Here is a 21146-nt window from a genome sequence, read left to right on the forward strand (position 1 = left end):
CATAGTTCTTTAAAACGATTTTTCAAATTTTGTGCATTAATGCCAATATTTTCTGATTTTCTTATTGACAGAAACCTTTTTAGGCTGTTTAGCAGCTAGAAGCCCATAAAACACGATAATTCGAAACCCCACTATCTCGAACTACTTTTTATTTCCCTTGAAAATTCGAGATATCGAGGTTCAACTGTACTTCAAGTGTGACCATCAAATGTTTGTAAATCTGTAAATTTTGTCTGGCTTGGAAAATAGAATAAAATTCCGTTCTCCGATCCACATTAGTAGAATATATTCGAACTTGCATGAATAATGCGCAGTTTACAAAAAACACGAAACTTTCTCACTAGATTGTGCTAGGAGGTAGTTTCACCCCTGCCACGATACCTTTTAGCAGCTGTTATTAAAACTTTTATATACAGGGCTTGAAGAAAGTGCTTCATGCTTCACACGTGTTTTTCCGCTATTGTAACGGCTAACATTAGATAAACAATGCAATTCAATTCAATACAGTACTAACGACCCTTTTTTAGTTACAAAATGCACCTTAATAAATATCATTATTTCACTGCATACCTGGTAAAAAGAGTTGTATCCTGAGACGAAGAACCAACTCATAAAGAAAACCAGTATCACAGTCTTGCAACATGTTGCATTTGCGTAGGGTATCAAGATGGACGTGAATAGCAATTTCAGCCTGGAGTTTTTTCGGCAGGCAACTCAGTACCTCATCACTGCTTTGATGCTTGTTGTTGGACCAAACATAATCAAACCAGTGAATCACGCGCTTTTTGATACCATAAGGCAATCGGTGGTGCTGCATGTATGCCTGAAGAGGAGACAAATAATAATAACCATCTCCACTACCCATCGAGGCCCATTTTGCAAAGCCTGGTTTTTATGTACTGAATTCTGAGGTTTATTATGATTTTCTATTCCTAAACACTTGAAGAAATCTCACAATGCAGAAATACCTTGCGGTATCTTAAATTCTTTCATAAGAAGGCCATTAAACTAAGAACCAGGTGGGCATAGGAAGCACTTGAATTACCGATGTCTTGAAAATAAAAATGTAATGATATAACGATAACTTTATGGTATTATGAAAATATTGCAGGCATTCTAAAAGTTGTAGACATTAAACTTATATCAATGTTTGGGAATAAGTGAATACGGATTTGTATAGGAAAAAGGTCGTTAGCAACTTCTTGCAAAAAACTGGAACGAAAAACATTCGAATATTTATCAATCTATGAGACAATACCAAATTGGCTATATTCAACGAAAAATTGTGCATGCGCTAAGAAAATCTCACTAATAATGTTGCAATATAGTTAGAAGAATACATTTGATTTCAATATCAGATTGAAATATGTCATAAGTCAGATATTGTCAAACATATCAATAGTTAGAGATGGATGATAGTTAGAAAGGAACATTCTGCTTGCCTTGATTGCATCTAACCGTTGCTGGAAATGTGACCTTGCAACTTGGGTATTTTGAACTACATTGCCTAGGTAACCGACAACTGATGCAAACAGGAGAATGCCTGCAAGACAATAAAGTCATGAAAAATTTAAATATAACTGCTAGTATCTAAACAACAGTAAATTACAAAAAAATAAATAGTGTCTTTTGCGGGACAGCTGCAGAAAAAAGGGGAGAGAGCACGACAAATCTACCAAATGTGTTTTTTTTCTTTGTATCTTACTAGGGCACATTCAGCCCCCACTTCTCCTGTTGGCAGGAAAAAGGGTACGGGTGTCCCCGAAGCCTCAGTGCTGCAGATGTCCTTGGTTTATGTTTTAGAAAAGATGAAGGATGTATCCCATCAGTAGGCAAACATGCAAAAATATAAACCGTGCGATTCCTTTAAACCTAAACTTTATTACTTGGGGATTAAGATTCATTGTCTGGAAGAGTAGCTTCAGGGAACAGAAAAAGGCTAATTTGGGAGATTTTATTCGCAGGCCTTATTCGGTTGTGCAAAAATAATCCGACATATGGTGCTTCTTTTGTGTGAATTTTGCGCAAAAGCTGACAAAATCGTGAAAGATTATCTATTAGTTCGAGGTCCTTTATCAATATTACTGTTAAAAGAAGCAGATATGCTTTAAAAGAATCCGTCAATAAGCACCTGCCCTTTGCTAAAGTGTAATTTATGTAACGAGAGGCCTTGTCAGACATTCGGGCAAGCTGAAAAGTATTTCACACTCTCATATCTACCCTGGATGTTTCCAACACTACCCTGGAAATAAAATAAAAATAAAATGAACCTAACCTATACCGTCTCTTTTTTCTGTTTAACTCAAATTTTGAGGATTACTGTTTACCAACCTGTTATATAGCGGTATAGGAAGACCTGTACACATTTTGGCCTGTACAACAAGACAGATCTTAGTTCCAAGCTTAATCGCACATCGAGCGCGTTTATGACCGGTAGAACGGTAGACCAGTTTTTTGTGTGTCTGTTATTTCACTTCAAAGTTCATTTCCTCAAACTAACAAGTAACCTTCTTGTTCCTAAAAGGCCATGACCGCTGTGGAGGAGACAATCGACGTTAAAGGTAACAATAGATAAACAAAGCATCGTCTTAGTTTTTTTCTTGGACTTGAACCAGAGAGTGGGACTAACTTATTTAAAACACAAGTTAATAACTGATCCCATACACTTTATCCAAATGGGTCGACAAGGATTAAATCTTTTATTACGACGATCACTGCTTAGTAATTTACCGCTGCGTAGTAGCTTACGTATTTCTTTTAGATCGTTCGATTCTTTCTTGCTATTAGCTTTTCTCGTTATGTTCGGATTTGCTGAAGTGGCCTAAATCTATTTTGTTCGTGCTTGCTCTCAAATTTTCAAACAAAATTGACAGCCAAATTTATAAGCCCGTTGCAATGTTTTTTAGCTTTGAGAAACCCGGGAATGCTTTGAATTTTGAAACCTGGGAATTTTGTCTCCATAATTTAGTAAATACGAAATCATTTGCTCACCAAGTAGAAAATCCAAAATGACGAATGAAAACTCTAATGTTGTTTGTGGCTTCGTCAACTCCCCAATCGTTGTCAACGTGAATGTGGACCAGTAGAAACACTGAACGTACTGCCGCGTTAATGAGGCGTAGGTCTCATTCAGTTTTGTCATTCCAAGAACTCCAGGATATACCCACTCGTCTGAGCCAAAACCTGAAACATGGCAAAGCAGAATTTTCAAACAAAAGGTAAAACTTTAGCAGGCCTCCAAACAGCCAGCTTCCTTTGGCTACCTGACAAAAAGCTTCTGCTGAATATTCAAACTCAAGTTTTCACCAAGATGGAAAGAAAGACATAAAACAATGGACGTGGAGAGGTGGGAATGGGCAATTAAATTTCTTGAAGATAATTATCTCAGCTTGGCAGTGAGAAAAAGGCAAATGCGAAAAAAATTCCAATTGATGAGCAAGAAAGAAACACCAAGGAAAATGCATATGGGGACTGAACCCAGAATCACTAAAGGTAGTAGGAGAAATAAGAAGATTGATAAAACAAAATTAGAGAAATAACAAGTACAAAAGATATTAAGCAAAAAATGCGAAATAATTACGACAAAGAAATGTGATGTTCTCAAAGTTTAAGGGCAACAGAAGAAACAGAGTTGTCAAGTGATGACGTCACAAAAAATTTGTTTCTGGATTTTTTAAATTTTTTCCCGTAATCTGAAACACCATCATGAAATACCTCTAAATCTGCAAAATCAGTTAAAGGTATTACGAATTGGCTAAGATATATCCTGATGAACACAAGCTCTGGCCCCATCCAATCTCTGTAATTTGGTCTCAGTTCATGATTTTATGAACTGAGCCAAAATAACAGTTATCCGTTAGCAAACTTCAAATTTTCTATTGGCCATAGCTCACCCGATTTTTGACAAATTTAACTGATTTTGCATAAATGGGAGAATTTTATGGTGTTATTTTGTGTTATGTGGTCAAAATTCGAAAATTCTAAAAGTTTTTTGTGGCGTCACACTTGAGAAATCTAAAGAGCACAGACTTGAAAACTGGGTCTCCATTTGAGATGTTACATAAACGGATGTTCGTTGTGTTTACAAAACCCCCGTTTTATCGTAAATAGATTAACTTTAAATTTTGCACTTACCTATTGCCTCTGAAACCTTAAAGTAAAGGCATGCATTTAGGTGAATCACGGTGAACATAAAAATGACAAGAATTGACACTCTTAGAGTATTCGGATAAGTTGTCGAGCTTTCTGCCTTTTCGATGAACTTTAAAAGTCTGTGTATTTTAAAAAGTCTGTTCAAACGAAGGGCTGGCTGGAACGTTGCTGTCGGGAAGCACAGGTCGATTGGCAAAACCGCAATAATATCAAGTGCAAAGGAGTAGCTACGCATGTAACGTCTCTGGATCTTCTTTATATTGCACTCAAGGATACCCTCATCCATATAAGCGAGTCTGGTGTGCATGAATATGTCCAATACATTGAAAACATCCAGTAGATAGTCAATTGCCAGCCATACAGCAAGATGCAGCTTGTGAATTTCTGAAAAAGCAGCTCGAAGGGTTATGATGTTCGTCGAGTACATAAACATTATTGCCAGCCACATGTGCCAGTAATAATTCAGCCGGCCTGAAAATGAATAAAGCAAGTGTTACAAATTTGCATTTAGCTGTCGAAACTAAAACGGGTGCAGGAAAATGACTACATTCGTAACTAACACGTAACAATGATAATTCACAATTCAAATAATATTTCTATAAGCAATGTTTAGTAAGTTGTTGAATTCAATAAAATACAAAAGTAAGGCTAACAGACACAAAAAACGCACTTCTCGTTAAGATTCATCGGATAATTTGCTATATCTGACATTTCTGATAATCTTAATTTTTGAGACCATGTTAGTATTAAGACTCATATCTACTCCAAAGGCTAAAGACGCAAGCACGTACAACAATCGCAAATAGTAAAAGATTTTAACATGACCATCACAAACCAAATGAATAGCCACAAATAAAAACTTTCCAGTTTACTAATTATACATTTTATACCTGATGGATCGATGACAAATTTTTTGTCCGGTCCCTTGAAAGCTATACCCCAGACTTTCATTTTCGAAGGTTCCTCCCTGGTTGGGGATATTGTGCTGACAAAATGAAGTTTTCGCAGGAACCTTTTTTCATCTTCAGTATATTGTCTTTCTTTTCCATTATCAAGAACATTCAAAAATGTCGATCGCCTCCGCATTGGCTTGGATGGAAATGTACCAAGTGTGATTCCCCTAAATGAAAAATTGATATTCATCAAATGAAAGTCTGTAAGAGAACAAGTGGAGATTGTAAGGCGGGAAGACTAATGTAAAAGTTGAGGCTCCTTTAGGCCAATCATTCTTGTGGGGGCTCGAGATATTTATGGGAAGGCTTTATGATATCAACGCCTAGCACAACAAATTGAAAACGGAATTTACTTCCCAGGGGGTGGGGGTACTCATATATACAGTATTTAGAATAGGGCTGTTTAGGCTGAGGTACAAACCATAAAGAAAATTTTTGGTGCAAAAATGGACCCAAAAAATAATTTTTCACATCCTTGCATTTTTTCTCTAGTTTTTTAAACTTTCCTTACATTCAAGAACCAAAAATTAATTCAGAATTTCATTAACCAATGAAGTATTTTTACAATTGGCTGACCCTAAAAGATAATTTTTACTAAAATTCTAGTAACAAAAAAATTAACCTGAGCACCCCAATCCTAGAAATTTATGAGTACCTTTTCCCCTAGGATCTACATATTCTACATATTGTACATATTTTCAAAACAGTTTTCATAGTATGGCGACATGGCCTCGTTAAATGACAGTCAGCATCGACAAGTGCTGTTATTTACAACCCATTGCATTAGGATCAGTCTCTTAAACATTCTATCAAATGTCTGCAACATTCTCTGAACAAAATAGCTAACTTAAGTCAGGGGCGGATCCAGAGAAAATTTGAAGGAGGGGCAGCTGGTAGTGGGGCGTTGAAAATTTTTCAGAAATTGATGATGATGATGTTGTATTTGATGATGTTGTATACTTTGAGAAAATCTTTGAAGTAAATTAACCTAGAAGTTCCAGAAACTTTTTTCACCTGCTTCTCATTCTTCGCAAAATTTCCAAAAAAGGGGCGCTAAACTGGCTTCAACTTAGTGATGGAGGGGCAACTGCCCCCCCCCTAAATCCGCCACTGACCTAAATGTAGTTCTAAACATTGGAAATAGACTTGATAGAATGACAAAACGGACACGAAACATTTATATAGGCCATTGAAACTCAAAATTTGAAATAACAAACAAAATTCCAGGTGGCGTTAGAAGTTTAAAATTAACTTGAAAGTAGTGTTCTTACCGCTGACCACGCTTTGCTGTCCGTTGTGTTTTGGTGGTGCTGCGTCCATTACCTAACGCTGACTGCGGAGGAGTAGTACTGTCGATACTGTTTTCCTTTTGGGTCGACATGGCGCGAAATCTTCTGAAAGAACTAACGATGTTGGAGCCGGTCTTCATCTCGACTGAGAGGTGGCGAAACACAAATTCCTGAAAAAGTAACCAACAGAGCTACAAAAATTGCATGTTCCACTCTCATGTTGATGGATGTAAAAGTTCTCAGATGCTTACAGGCGGAGTATCAAAATGTTCTTATTCCTGCTAACGATGTCATCACATCCCTTTTCCATGCTTTGGAGCAGCCATTCCAGCAAAAAGGGATTACTATAAAATTTTCTGATATGAATATGGAATCGTATATAGAAATTTATATAATACAAAATATTTTTCAGTTTAGGACAGAAGATGCCTTTTTGTTTTGAAAGATAACATAAATGCCCATTTTTCAATTACTACAAAGAAACAGGAGAAAACTTAGTTCCACAATGCAAAAAATTAAGAGCTGATGAAACATGGGGTAGACTGAGGCCCCAAAACTGCCCCCCTCCCCAAGGTAAAAATGATTACATTAACAGCAAAAAATTTCGTCAGATAAATTTTCGGCGGATATACTTCGTCGAAAAAAATTTCGGACAACTTTAGAATTTCGTCGTGACAAAATTTCATCGTGGATTTTTAACATAAAAATAGCAACATATTACCAAGACCTTAAGAGGCAAAACCATACAGGTTGCCTTATATTCAATCCCATAGGTACCGGCTTCGTGGAGACTTGGGGGCTTGAGTACCACTGATCAGTGTTGAGTACCCCGTTCGGATTTTGGCTCATCTCACCAGGCAGCACGTCAGGAAAACCAATTTAAAGCGCTATATTTCCTCAGTTTAAATAAAGGTGGAGTCAAAAGAGATGCTTTAAGCAAGAGTCTCTACCCTATATTTATAAGGCATGAAAGTTCATAAACAGAGTATATTTAAAAGTATTAGTGTGAATATAAGTAAAGATTCGGAAAGCACGAGACCATCTCCAACAGGAAAAGTTGGTCTCGAAATTGTACTTCTTGTAGAGTTCAAAATTTTTATTGAAAAGTACAAATACCTTGAACGAATGAAAAAATAGTACAGTTGAGTATAAAAAGACAGAGGTGGAATCCTTTGAAATTGGCGAAAAAACACAGTTAGAACAGAAGCGTAGCTAGGCTGGTAAGACTGGGGGAGAGAGGGTTAGGCAAAGGCGAGTTGAGCAAGGGAAAATTGGGGTCCACATCCTTTTGGACCCAAGAAAACGCCCTTTTTCAAAGAGATTTTTTGTCATTAGGGGTGGCATCTGCCCCTCTTGCCTTTCCCTTGCTATGCCACTGAGTTAGAACTATTTTATCTAACGATGGTGAAAACGAAGTTAGTTCAAGAACCGACAATGATGATGATAATGATGATGATGATGCCTACGATAAAGATAATTGTGAAGATGGTTTAAATAATATGTACATAAATTTGATTCTTTACCTCATAAAATAGCTTTTCTACGCGAATTCTAAAAAAATTTTAAATGCAAAAAATTTCATCGTGGAAAAATTTCGTCTCAATTTGAATTCAGTCGAAGAAAATTTCGTCAAAATGTTTGTTCGAAATTTTGTCCCGGCGAATTTTTTTTGTAGTTAATGTACATATGTTAAAGCGGAACTTACAGGTCTGATATCACGTGACTCGTTGCATAAAATTTTTAAACGCTGGGTCACTATTTGAAAAAGACAGTAGAGCAGATAAGAAAATACCTTATCGCTACAAAAAGGGGATATTTACCTTCCAACTTTTTACAATTCAAGTAACTTATACAATTTGCAAAAACCATCTAGGATGGCCATTCGGCAACAGCATTGACTGGGGCATTTATTCCGAAAAAATTGCGAGTTTGCAAGTACAAATGGCATCTGTTTCCAAGACAACAAAAACAAAATATCCATTGCTACAAGTTCTTTTGTGGTTTACACAGGTGCAGTAGGTTTTTTCCTGATTGCTTTGAAAACTAGCAATAGATTTGCCTTTTCTCGCAGAATTTTCACAAACAGATCGCTGAGTATCTACAAACTGAGACACTCGAGACAATTAAAAAGCGAGAACAATTTAATGCTTGATTTTCTATTTTCTATTGAGATCTTTGCATCGGAGAGAATTAGCAAGCAAACTATTCATAAAACAATGCAGTATATTTCTTGATGAATGTTTTTAGGAATATGTATACAGATTACTGGTGAAGACGAAGATCGAAACATTTTACGAAGCTGTATAATTTACGTTTGCCTACTATTTTTGTTATAGAATATAGCATTTTTCAAACGTTTAATAGAACAAGCTTTTCAATGTATCAAGCACGAGTGATGAAAAACCTTTGAAACTATCATATTGTTTTGCTGATTTAAGATAAGCCGCTGGAAAGGGTAACCTGTATAGAGGGAACTCATAGGTAATGATTGTTACCAAACTAGAGCCTTGTGGGAGCGAAGATCTAAAATATTATCGATTCAAGATAGAGAATCTAGCAGGAAACAGTGCCATCAGCATCACGGATTATAAACGTAAACATTAGATTGTGATTGTTCAAGTGCGAGTGAATAAATTATAAATTGGTGTTGTAAAAATTGGCCTGGTTCATCAATAAATGTAATAAAACGCGTAAAAGTAGAGAAGGCAATGCACATGAAACAATATGTGAAAATCGAAGCTGAAGAACAATGTTTCTAAGCCATATCCAATTCATTGGTATTTCGTAGCAAAAACAAGCATATAAGAGTTTCGGTGGACCTTAGATTTTTATAGCCGATGGTTGAGGAATATTTCTATTTTGGAACATTTTAAAGTCATTCATAACTGATTCAGGGGATCAAAAACTGCTGTTACACTATGCTCATCAAAGCAGGTTGGATAGACATAAGAAATGTTGATCTGAGTTGAACCATAAATAGTGTGGAATCTTTGAACATGAAATAAATGACTGAGGCAGGAATAACTGAGTTAGTATTCTTCAGCGCTTTAGGAAGGTTTAATCTTGATGAAAAGCGAGTATATTAGCAGATTTTACAAGAATTGATTGTTAATATGTGTTTTGATTGTAAGAGTTTTTTTTGCTATTAATTGAATAATCAAAGTGCGTGAAAGAGTTATGAACTCGAAAGAAAAAGCTGCGAACTAAAGGTACCTTCGCTGCTATTTTTCAACACCTTTTCTGCTAATAGCGAACAACATCTGTCAACAACTGCGACCTTTATTTTCAAAGAAAATGAGAAACTTACAGCTTAGGATTACGGAATCTGAATAAAACACACAAAATGGGCTTCATGTGGGTAGAAATGCCCTGCGCCAGACATAAATACATTCATAAAAGTTACCAACATATAAGCACGTGTATCTGATATTTGAAAATCTCCGCTATCATTTTGACTTAAGGATACAAATGGAACCCCACCGGACTGCTTCGCTCTGACCAAGAATTGAAACGTGATATAGACAGTAGGTAATATCAAATTTCACCCTAGCTCTGGGTGTTTCACCCTAGCTACCCCCACTTGATGACCCTGGGAATAACATACTTCTTTAATCTGAAATCTATCACGAGAAACGAAAACTTCAATTAGTTTTAATTAATTCGTATTTCGTATATAGAACACCCTTTTTGAAAAAGTCTCATTTTTATTACAAAGAATGGTGAAACTTTGCAGAGAGTTCACAATGAGAAAATATTTAGCAGTGGCTAATCTAAAAACATTTTTTCGCGCGACGCAGAACTACACCGCCGAGGGATGACGATGAGAAGGAGGTGATATTTTGCAAAATTTTAATAGATTTGCGGCATGAAATAATTACTACTTGAAACATCTTAAAGATCACACACTAAATGATTTTGATAAGACACGATACAAATGCTAGCATAAAGGGCAGCTTTGGCCTTCATTTCTTGGATAGAATCTTATAATAAAATAACCTGTCTACAGTAAGGGCATAGTTTGCTAGAATGGGTAAATGTATATCTAAAAGTGATTGGGAAACTTGCCGAGCTCTAAATTAATATTGTTGAAACCTAACGGGAAAATAAATGTAGCAGAAATGACCAGTTGGGCTAAAGAGAGCCGCGATCGCAGGGCTAACAAATTCAAAACAGTTTTTTGAGAAAATTTGGGGAGGATGCAACATGTTTTAATGGCTAAAATATTATAGCGAGCGGTCAAAAGCAAAATAATTATGTACGTTGCTGAATAAAATCTTTTATGTCAGTCGAAAGATTTTTTCTTCTGAAAATAACATTTCTCAATAACTCTAAGTCATTTCTAAAACGTGTACTTTCTTCCAAACTAAAATACCCTTATTGTTGCAAAATTCCTTCGATTGATTACAAAACTAGTTGAAGAAGCAGCTGAAAAAAACGGTCTCAAAAAGTGAAAAAGTAGGACAGGGAAAATTCTTCTAGTACAATGCTCCACGTCTTTGGTTCAGTAAATGTTTTCCCTTTAACGATGGTATCAAGTAGGTCCAGTACTTATGATTTTTTTTTCATTGCCACACAATTTGAATTTTCCAGAACTAAATTTAAAAAAATACATTGATTCTCGAAAAATTTACATCAAAGCAACTTTATTTAAGATATAAAAAGCATTAGAATGTCTGGAGAAATTCAATTTAAAAATTGGAGAAAACTTGTAGCAAACGTGCAGTGATCAAATAGCAAAATAATTTTCGTGATGAAATTTGTATCCAGAGGTCATAAATGGGCATTAGATTGACTATGGATATTAAGCCATCATTACCAAATGTCTAACAAAAAATGGCTAACAGTTTTAACATTTTTCTTACCAGAACGCTGTGCGATTTTATATTCTATCTAGAATATGATGAAACTTTTGCTACTTGTCCTTACCAGCCAAGTTGCTCCAAGAAAACTCCACCGCTTTATCTCTTACAAAATTGATAGAATAACATTATTTGTCCCTGAATAAGATAAATCACGATGCATCTTTTTCTGGATGAACAGGTGAAATCTAGTCGCTTAGAAAAGCCGCCAATAGAAGCCAATGCGGATTATGCTAATAGCAGTACTGTTGCCATGTTGCCTCGTTCTACAGTCATCTTCAGAAAGAGGTCTCGTGAGTTTCGGAATTTCTGTTGGGAACATTCTCTGTTTGAATGGACTCCCTGTTAGCTTTAAACGTTGGCAGAATATGATATTGCAGCTCCACCTTTTGTCAAAACTGGTAGGACAGGAACGAAATTCTTGCTATATACATTCGCGGATTCATAATAGATGCGAGCAAACTGCGTCTTTCACTGCTAGTAATTTGTCGAAGATAAGCACCATGCGTTATATTTGGCTCACTGACGCAATGACGGAAAACATTTGCTTTTAAATGAGCTTGCTTTCATCTTAAAGCCGGTTGCTTCGCAGTAGAGTATTCCATAAGATGGGTTTGCTTTCGTTTAATATAAAAGGCAGCTGCTCATCGTGTTCGTGTTTTGCATTCAAGTAGAAAAAAGTAAAGTGGCAAACTAGAGCGATGGAAATATAAATGAGCCTTTTAAAGGCTGGGGTGTGAGACAGGTTTGCAATTTTTAAGATTGATCTTTTAAAAGATCTTCTACACCCAATACAATGCTGATTTGATACAATTGCCTCTCTGCGACTTTGTGAGACTTTGCCTTACGGAACTCGCTTCCCAAATTATTTGCAATATAGCAAAGCATTGCTATCATAGATTGGTTTCGAAAACCTTGATGCTATTGTAAGACATATTATCGAATCAATCACTTCCGATATCAAAGTATTCCTTCAAGATGCTTGGTAGCAAACCCAACAGGAAGCTGTTTGCAAAGACTCGAGAAGAGACTTGTTCAGATCAACTCGAAAAAACGCTGGTATTTCGGGTTGGTTTACCTTCAACTCATGATAGTAGTCCATATACTCAGACTCATGATAGTAGTCCAGTATACTAAGCTCGGCACTTGAAAGTATTCTATGTGGGTTGGGGCAGGGGAGGGAATGGATGCAGAAAATATGGGCATGGAGGAGGAAAGGTACCAAGCATTGTTTCACGACTGAAACGCCATAAAGCATTTACTGGTTTTAACTTAAACGAGAAAACTTTGTTTTTGATGCTTAAGATTAACCAAGAATCACGCACAAGATCTTATAACTTCGTATTGTTCTTCCACTGGAAAATGTTGCACAAATACGCTTGCATAAATAAGGATTGTTATTTATCATTAACTTAAATTCGTTGTTATTAAATGATATCATCATAAGTGAACTTGACATCACACCATGCATGCGATACAGAATAAAGATTGTGGCATTGTTGGACGATCTTTTCTAGGTTGGTTAACTGTAGATCCATTGAAGGTAGAAATAAAGTACTGAAATCAAGCTTGGCTGAAAATCGGGCACGTGAAACAGGGGACAAGTGCCCCTTGAAACATTGCTATAGCAAGAAATTCACAATGCGTCACAATGCGTGGGGATATATTTAAAATTTCCAAGCGTATCAAAAAGCAGCAATCATGATTAGCATTCAATAGCAGCTGCAAGGCCGACTTTTTCTTGAATGGCAGGTGGGAAAGAAACTGTGACTTTAGAAATTTAGCAAATTCAATTAAAGAAGGCATCAAATATTCCTGTCTTCTTAGATGCGCCACATAGAACCTTCCTAAAACTTTCATGTAATTGTAATATGTCAGTTGAAACAATTGTTTGTTTTTATATATGTTACTGGTTATTGGGCAAAAAAGCAGGGACAAAACATGAAGAAGACAATTAAAATACGGTAATGTCGAAGGTTGAAGAAATGCAAGTTCTCCATATCTAATGACGGATTTGTTTGAGGGTGTAGCTGTTTCATATTGACAAATTAATGATGATTTGTATTCTTTAAATTCACCACCAGAAAATGGCTAGCTTCAACGGAAATGCGTTTTGAAAGATCTAGGAACTCAAAAGAACCTAACACATTATACCACAGTGTCGAATAAAGGTGACAGCCATACATGAGAAAGACTATGCAAGATACACAATAAGTTTATAAGTTCATATATAACTATTATTTTGTCAGCCATGGCCTAAATGATTCCTTCTGCAGCAGCAACTACAAATATACCGTTTATAAAAAGATAGAGCAACATGTCTTAATCAAAGCCTATTAAGGGGTCCAAACACTTTTATCGTATGATTTCTAAGAAACGCATTCAGATCCTAAAGGCCTTAACCGTTGTAAATTTACACCAAAAGACGCACGACGCATCTTATGCTATAGTTTCCATACTGCTCGACCTGATAGTCATAAATAAGCATGATTAATAGTCATAAATTAGTATGATTAATTATTTCAAGTAAAGGGTTAGGGTTAGGGTAAGGGTTAGGGTTAGGGCTAGGTTTAGAGTTAGGGTTAGGTTCAGGTATAGGGTAAACTAATTACGTCATCAGGTCGAGCAGTATGGAAACTAGACAGCTCCATGCTATAGCCGCGATCCTTAGAAAACTCATTTCAAAATCCGTAGGCCGCAAACCTATAATAAACAGTTGTGACCTTAAAAACATACTACCTTAAAATACTAATTTCTGGCGAATTATTCCCCATTTAGATGCAAATGGAATGCCTTAACACCATATAGAAAACATGCCTAAGATGACTTTAAGGCCATATCTAGAACAGTAAGAGAAAAACTAGTGGTAAATGTTCCGTGGAACTAGCAAATAGGAAAACATTCTAATCTCGATCTCAATCTCCCTCTATCAGAAAAAGGCAAACTTTCGATCATTTGCTTCATCGGAAATTTTCGATCATTTCTACGGCTGCAAGTCATACGCTGCCCTTGTAGCAACTGATTCTGTCGGATGCTGCAAACAAGTTGTCAAAATTCAGGCAAATTTAGAGGAATATTCACATAGAAAAGTGGAAAAAAAGAACAGTGCGGCAAATGAAGAGAGGAATTTGGACGTAAAGAGCAGATTTTTCGAGATAAACCTCGAAATAAAGCGCTAATTATGTCGAAATTTGATGTTTGAGGAAACGTTTGTCGAAGTGAAGACATTTTGGATGAATCTTGAAGCAAAATCCGCAAAACTGAAATATCATTGTTAGGGAAAAGCACAGCAAGCAACTCTATGTGCTATAATTCATTAAACATTTACTACCACGCTGCATATTCTCAGCCAAAACCGTGGAATAGTGCAGATCAGATTGCAATGCACATTCAACGCCCTTCCTAATTTTAGACGCAACAAAATCAGGCAATCTGATGACCGAAGCTGTTCGTTACTTGGAAAATAGCGAGAAAACACTCTTGTCCTTGAATGCCATATTTCATTACTGGAAAAATTTTTTGATATAAGGCTGTCAGAAAGATTTTAAGATATTTGGTACAGTTTTGACTAGCCGTATCTAACTTCATGTCTCGTTGAAATTTAATGTTTTTTTAAAAAATGCTGGTGTAAAGATCAGTGTCTGTGTATTGCTAGTCTACGTATCGCAGTCTGGCTCTTCACATCCAAGGCAAAAATATAAATCGTTCGCAAGTAGGAAGATGCCGATTTCCTTGCATTTTCAACATAGGTGAGGGTGAATAATTTTGGCAGAGAAAAATGCTCAATGCAGCACTAATCCAAACAAATGTTTAGCCAAAGGTATTATTCAATCCAATGCTAAAAATAGGTTTGCGACAAGAATCTTTTCTGAAGCCAATCCTTTTCTCAAAAAGTAGGCAACATGCACATATAAGTACGGAGAGAAGAATGCAGAAGATCTATCTAATAGCTTATGGCTTGATCTTGATATTCAATATATGTTAAAGAGATCTGCCCGCATTGTTCCTGTTGATACAGCATCGAGTTCATGACACTAGCAGTTCACCGGGCTGCAATGAGAATTACACCGGCAGTATAGACATTGAGATTTCAAAGTATCTTCAAAGAGCCTTTGAATATCCAAAAGACTTCATTAAGAAAAATGCTTTAACATGAAAACTCATTTGTTTGCCCAAGATGTATGGGAGGAACTTCTGTGAAGAAAATATTGGTGATCACTCCCTAAATACAATACGTCAAAAAACATTTCTTGACATATGTACTGTGGCTTGTATGACACATGACTTTCCTGGATCATTAAAATTGAAGGAATGGAAGCTAATTACACGAAAGCCCCTAGACTCTGAAGCACTAGGGCAGGAGCCAATGTCAGGGCCTCCTCTTGGCAGCATTAGATAAAATCATCTTTCCTAAACGTAAACAAGTCTGGAACATTCTATTGCGTGAAAAGCAGAATGATAAAGGCAAGAGTTCATTATATACTCAAGTAATGACAAATTTCAAGGATAAACATTTCTAGGACAAGTTCTCTCCATTAAAAGGCACAATCCAGGTGGTATCAGGAAAGTACAATTGTTATTCTTTTAGTAAATAATAGCAATATTAAGATACAAACAGGGATAAATTTATCGTGAATTTTGCATCACAGTGCGCTTAAAAAGGAATTAACAAAATATGCTGTAATTAATTATTGAAACGATTTAAAGATTTTTGCTTGTAGATACTAATTAATTCATCTACGTCTGGAAGATTTTCATCTCAATGTGTTGAAAATTAAAATTATTACGACAAATATGATTTTCTTTGGGTCGGCCGGCAAACCCCGTAATTCAAAACATCTTCTTCAGGTAAAATATTGAACTAACGAAACTAATCAATAAAAAAGATAATTTCCAGCTTTTAAGAACCTTCTTAAAAAGTCAAGACCCTCTTAAAGACCGGTAATGTCTGAATTAGGCATTGCTTCAATCAACAAAAAGAGGCTTTTCTAAGAGGAAAAGGAAACAGAAAGAAGAACACTAGCATCGAAAAGATGCAGATATCCAAGAAATCAGCCATAAGACAGAGCTTAGACAGAGAAATTCTCTTATTGAGCCAATCAAAAACGAGTGTTTCCTTGCGTTTGGAGCAAGTCTATTTAATTGTAACTGCTTGCGTTTCCAAACAAGACACACAGATTTAAAATGCAACGCCTTTTCGATACTCAGAGATTGATATGCAACTACTAAAATCTCAGAGGTGCATAAAGACCGACCTCACTTCAGTCTTTTTGTTTTCTCAAGCGCACACTGCGCATCTTCCTGACCTAACTTGTATTTCGCAGCTTGTTCGCGCGGACTGATTTCGGGAGAAGGATCAAAGACTACTACCAGGGCATGCAAAATTTATATTGAGCGCCATCTAGAAGTATGCACAAGTATGCTCAATTGAAAAGCACGCGCGTACAATAAGATTGATGTGACGGTCGCAGGCACCGCGCACTAGTCTAAAAGAAGAGGGATGGAAAGGGCGTGACCGAAAATATTTTGAGACCACAAACTCTAGAACTCCGGAAAATACCCCTTAATTCTACTGATTCTTTATAAACAATCTGATTCAGAGAAGATATCAATAACTATGGAATAAAACATTTAGCTTGGAGACAATAAAACACATCATATCATTAAACAAGATAAAACACCTAGAAAATGAATAAAAGGGTTCCTAGTCAAGAAGAACTGCTACTACTTAGGATCCGTTAGAGCAAACTATCCAGAGTTGCGTAAGAGTAAACTTTCCAAAAAAATGTCTAACCTATTATTGCAAAAAAGTGGGGGTGGGGGATGGGGGCGCTACAGCCCCTGCTAGTCCAATGGCTGTGTGGTGCCTTGGAGGTCGGTTTAAAGAAAATAAACGCCTCGTAAAAGTGTAAAAAGCAAGACAGCGAGCAATGACCGGCTTCTAAAATACAGTTACGAGATGACGTCATCGATTCCCGCAAAGAATGCTATCACAAGTTGGCCTGAATCCGATAGCCTCATATCAGTTTAACGGGTTTATTAAAAACAACAAAAGAAGGATTTCTTGTTGCTTTAATCAACGTCTCTGACTACCTATCAGGTCAAACATCGTTATCATATTTTTGAAGTCTACAAGACAGCCGCTCCCTATTGAGGCATTTAGTGGTTTTCACAAGCCAATAAATAAAAGCAAGGAAAGCAACTCAAAATTACAAACAAGACAAAAGGGATTGCCTTGATAACCTTTTCTGTCCGGGGGCACAAAAAAGGAAAGATTGGAATAAAAATATTAGAAGGCGAAAGATTAAAGGAAGTATGATTCAAAATTCTCGCCTGCTTTTCCAGGCACTAATAAAATTATTAACTTTACTAGTAAATGCAAATAAAAATATTCAAAATGGAAATCCATATGAGCTGTTTAATGAGAACATGGCAATCATCGATCCATTGAAGAAAATTTCTGAACTGACTACATATGATTACAGAATGATATCTTATTAGCGACCATCATCATTTATGCATTTTGATACAAGTTACCAATATTTTGATACAAGTTCTTAAAGGCACTATGTCCTGTCAGTCAACTGTCTACAGTAAACAATGGATTTTGCAGCGCGTTAATGATCGAGAAAACATTGAGAATGAGCCGATTGGATACGTAGCAATACTCTATTGTGAATTCCAACCAATAGGAAATGTAAATGGCCAGCGGAATGCATAGGGGCAGTGCCTTTAAGAACTGTGCAAATAGTTGTAGAGAAGAAAAAGCAAATTTTGAGTTTTTCTCTTATAACTGGAAACCTCTTTTGAACGCAACAGTACTCTTTTATGTGACCCTCTCTATGATACAACTCATAAGTAAACAAGATTACTTGGCAGCAAGAAAACTCCATACAGGAAGTTAATAAAAATTGCAATCTTCAAAGCAAACAGCCCAGTGAAAGCTGCAGAGAAAGTGCGCCAAGAAGCTGAGGCTAGTAATATTTCAGGCCGTTGAAAGTCAGGCATACCATTAGAAAAGACGGGAGCAAAACAAATGAATAGGCGGTAAAGGAAGGTCAAGTGAGTTACAGGACACAAAATAGGAATGTCTAAAGTTGGAAAGCTGTTCAAGATTGGTGGATACCTAGAACCAATTTTAAAACTGACAACGTTAGGAAGGGATTGGCCTATTAAATATCAAGAGGATAGGACAGAACAAAAAGGTAGGGGGAAGATAAAGTCAGGACAAGCTGCCGATCCAACAAAAGGTGCAATTGACCAATAGCAGACCTCAATCGAGCGTCAAATTCCAATTCAAGCACCTCTTTTCGTACGGGGTGCTGAAAGAAAAAGAAAGAAACAAGAAAGTCAAGATGCCTTTTGATTAACGCGAGAAACAGGAAAGAGCCACAGAGGGAAGCTCCCATATAGAGTCCCATGTAAAAAAGAACGGTAACGGTAAAATGACTTGTCAGTGGTCTTCACAGCAGACGAGACAACATATTGTAGTGGAGAAGAAATTAATATAGATACAGGTAGGAAGAATTCGGTAGAGAGGAGCAATTGAATACGACGTCAGAGACACTTCCATACTGGATTAGCCACAAGAAAGTGAAGTGGAAGTGACCCAGAGTCTCTAGTTGAAGGCCTTTGGTCTATAATACATTTTGAGACTGACAATTCTAAGAGACTCTGGGGATAGGCCAAAAAGGAGGCAACCAATCCATATTCCAAAATGCAATCACCGTGTAGTGAACTAAGAACATCAATGAGGTGACGCAAAATTGTATAGATAAGGTAACGAGGCATAATGAAACGAGGACAAGATAGGAAGAAACTGGCTAGAAAGGACGTTAAGAGGGAAAAAGAAAAAAGCTGGGAAATCTGAGGCTTTGCAGAAAATAGCCCTGTTATTTGCTGAATATAATGATTCAAAAAGAAAATAAATTGAAAAAAAGATACATTTATCAAATGTGGCTGTGAAATAATGAACAATGGGTCGACGATACGCAAATCAGCCTTATGAGCACGCCTGATATTGAATCGCTTTAAAATTGATATGGGAAAACAGGCCTGTTACTCTTGAGAATCATGGTCATCCTACCTGCTAATTAACTCTGCAATTGAGGGTTTTAGGCTACTTGTCTAACAGAAAAAGTCGAAGCTCGTCTCTTTCAAACTAGGCAGAAAACCAACAGAGAAAACAAACATTATTGGCTTCTTGCTAGCCTCTTGCAACAACAATGAATCAGAGGCTAGTTAAAATGTCTTTTGTTCAATGTTTTATAAAAAACGCACTTTTTTGCACCATCTAGCCAGCACCATATAGGATTGGAATTGGTGGGTTCGCGTGGAAGAGTTGCAGGCACTGTTGATTGGCAAACATTTTTTACTAGTCTTGGGGGTATTGTCTGTTTAATCCAAGAAAGTATCTACATCTTGTCGGGGGGTTTAGCGGTTTAGCCCCATTTGCTCTGAAGCCAAATAACAACTCTGAACTACTTTCAAATAAATGTTTTAAAAACCTTTGTTGCGAGGGCCTCTCTCGTTCATGGCTCTAGACTCCTCGTGTGGCAGGGGATCAGAATTGTTCTATTTATAGGGGCTCAATCCATGGATTGTCATCATTTTGCATCAGTATTTTGCTGATTTCAGTTATATTATTGTGAACCGTTTAGGACACTAGTTCCCTGCCCCTAAATCAAAGGCCGAGTGTTACCCGTTTACAATAGGCCGGTACAAAACCAGAACTGTGTTATATTAGCCTCAGGTTAACGTTCACACGGTTTGATTTTCACTGAAATTTAGCAACAAACAATAAAAAAGCCAGTGTGTGCGACAAAATGACATCTGCGTACCTGTAAGCAGGGTAAGGCACTATTTCATTCCGCTTCCATGGAGCAGTCATTTCCTGACACAGCGAGACCATCTTCAACAACAAATACTGAAAGGTGCTTCGATGGCGCAACAAACAGAAAGAATTAAGAAGAAAATGAATGCTAGATATAACAGATTGGTTTGAGAAGAAAAATTACAAGATGAAACAGACAAAAATCTTCACCTTTACTGTGAGCATGATTTCAACTAACGAAGAAGCTAGCTACCTAAACTGAGATCGAGAAAAAAGTTAACACGTAAAAGCGAGGAACAAGCAAGAATACCAAGCACATGCAACTGTCAGGTGAACTTTGAATACCAGCAATGATGACCATACATTATTGCATACATTACATTATTGCATACATTACATTATTGCGTACATTACATTATTGCATACATTACATTATTGCATACATTACATTATTGCATACATTAGTGCTTTGTTGTTGACACTGTTCTCGAGAACTTTGTTCAAAGGAAAATCTTCTTTGATGCAAGCAATAACCCGAAAAAAACCAACAACGTTTCAGCATACGAAGAAAGAGTTACGATAGCCTCCAAAATAGAAGGGATGAACAAAGAAGGCGTGACTGTGGTACCCAATAGCAGGAATTAAAACCAAGTTGTCGGAGAAGACAGATTTTCGGTAGCTAATTGCGATAAAGTGGGCTTGCAATTATAAAATTGATTATGTTCTTTTTCATGTGATCATAAGAGTTTCCTGAAATGTTACAAAATTGGTCTTTATGCATCCCTTCAAACTTTCAATCTCCTTTGATATGGCTTTTTCGATTTTAATAGTTTTTTAAAAGAAATGTTCCTTGCATCGTGGTGTGTAAGAAAGGCTTCACAGTAAAAGTTTGCTGGAAGACGTTCTCATAGAAGCCAAAATATAGCTTTCCCAGGATAGCAGGTTAATTTTTTTGCAATGTGTGAACGTTTCAAAAGGTCCTTTTGATAGAGAGAGGATGATTATATCTGTCATTTATTTAATGAGGTAAAAACCAGCTTTTTTCCGAATAGCAGTTTTT

At 36.7% G+C, this 21146-nt stretch overlaps 1 protein-coding gene across 1 annotated transcript in view; it reads right to left on the minus strand.

Moving 5' to 3' along the window:
- LOC135684918 (cyclic nucleotide-gated channel rod photoreceptor subunit alpha) overlaps positions 1-21146 on the minus strand; it is a 39073-nt gene that overhangs the window by 5277 nt on the left and 12650 nt on the right. The window contains exons 2-7 of the mRNA XM_089115880.1: positions 6377-6564; positions 5043-5272; positions 4135-4623; positions 2992-3183; positions 1443-1543; positions 571-823 (exon numbers count right to left, since the gene is read on the minus strand). Of these exons, the coding sequence (XP_088972006.1) occupies positions 571-823; positions 1443-1543; positions 2992-3183; positions 4135-4623; positions 5043-5272; positions 6377-6534 (1423 nt within the window). The 5' untranslated portion in view covers positions 6535-6564. The remainder of the gene's footprint in view (positions 1-570; positions 824-1442; positions 1544-2991; positions 3184-4134; positions 4624-5042; positions 5273-6376; positions 6565-21146) is intronic.

This window comes from Rhopilema esculentum, unplaced genomic scaffold (genome assembly GCF_057945365.1).
Source record: "Rhopilema esculentum isolate cy_ngs unplaced genomic scaffold, ASM5794536v1 HiC_scaffold_37, whole genome shotgun sequence".
Taxonomy (NCBI): Eukaryota; Metazoa; Cnidaria; class Scyphozoa; order Rhizostomeae; family Rhizostomatidae; genus Rhopilema; species Rhopilema esculentum.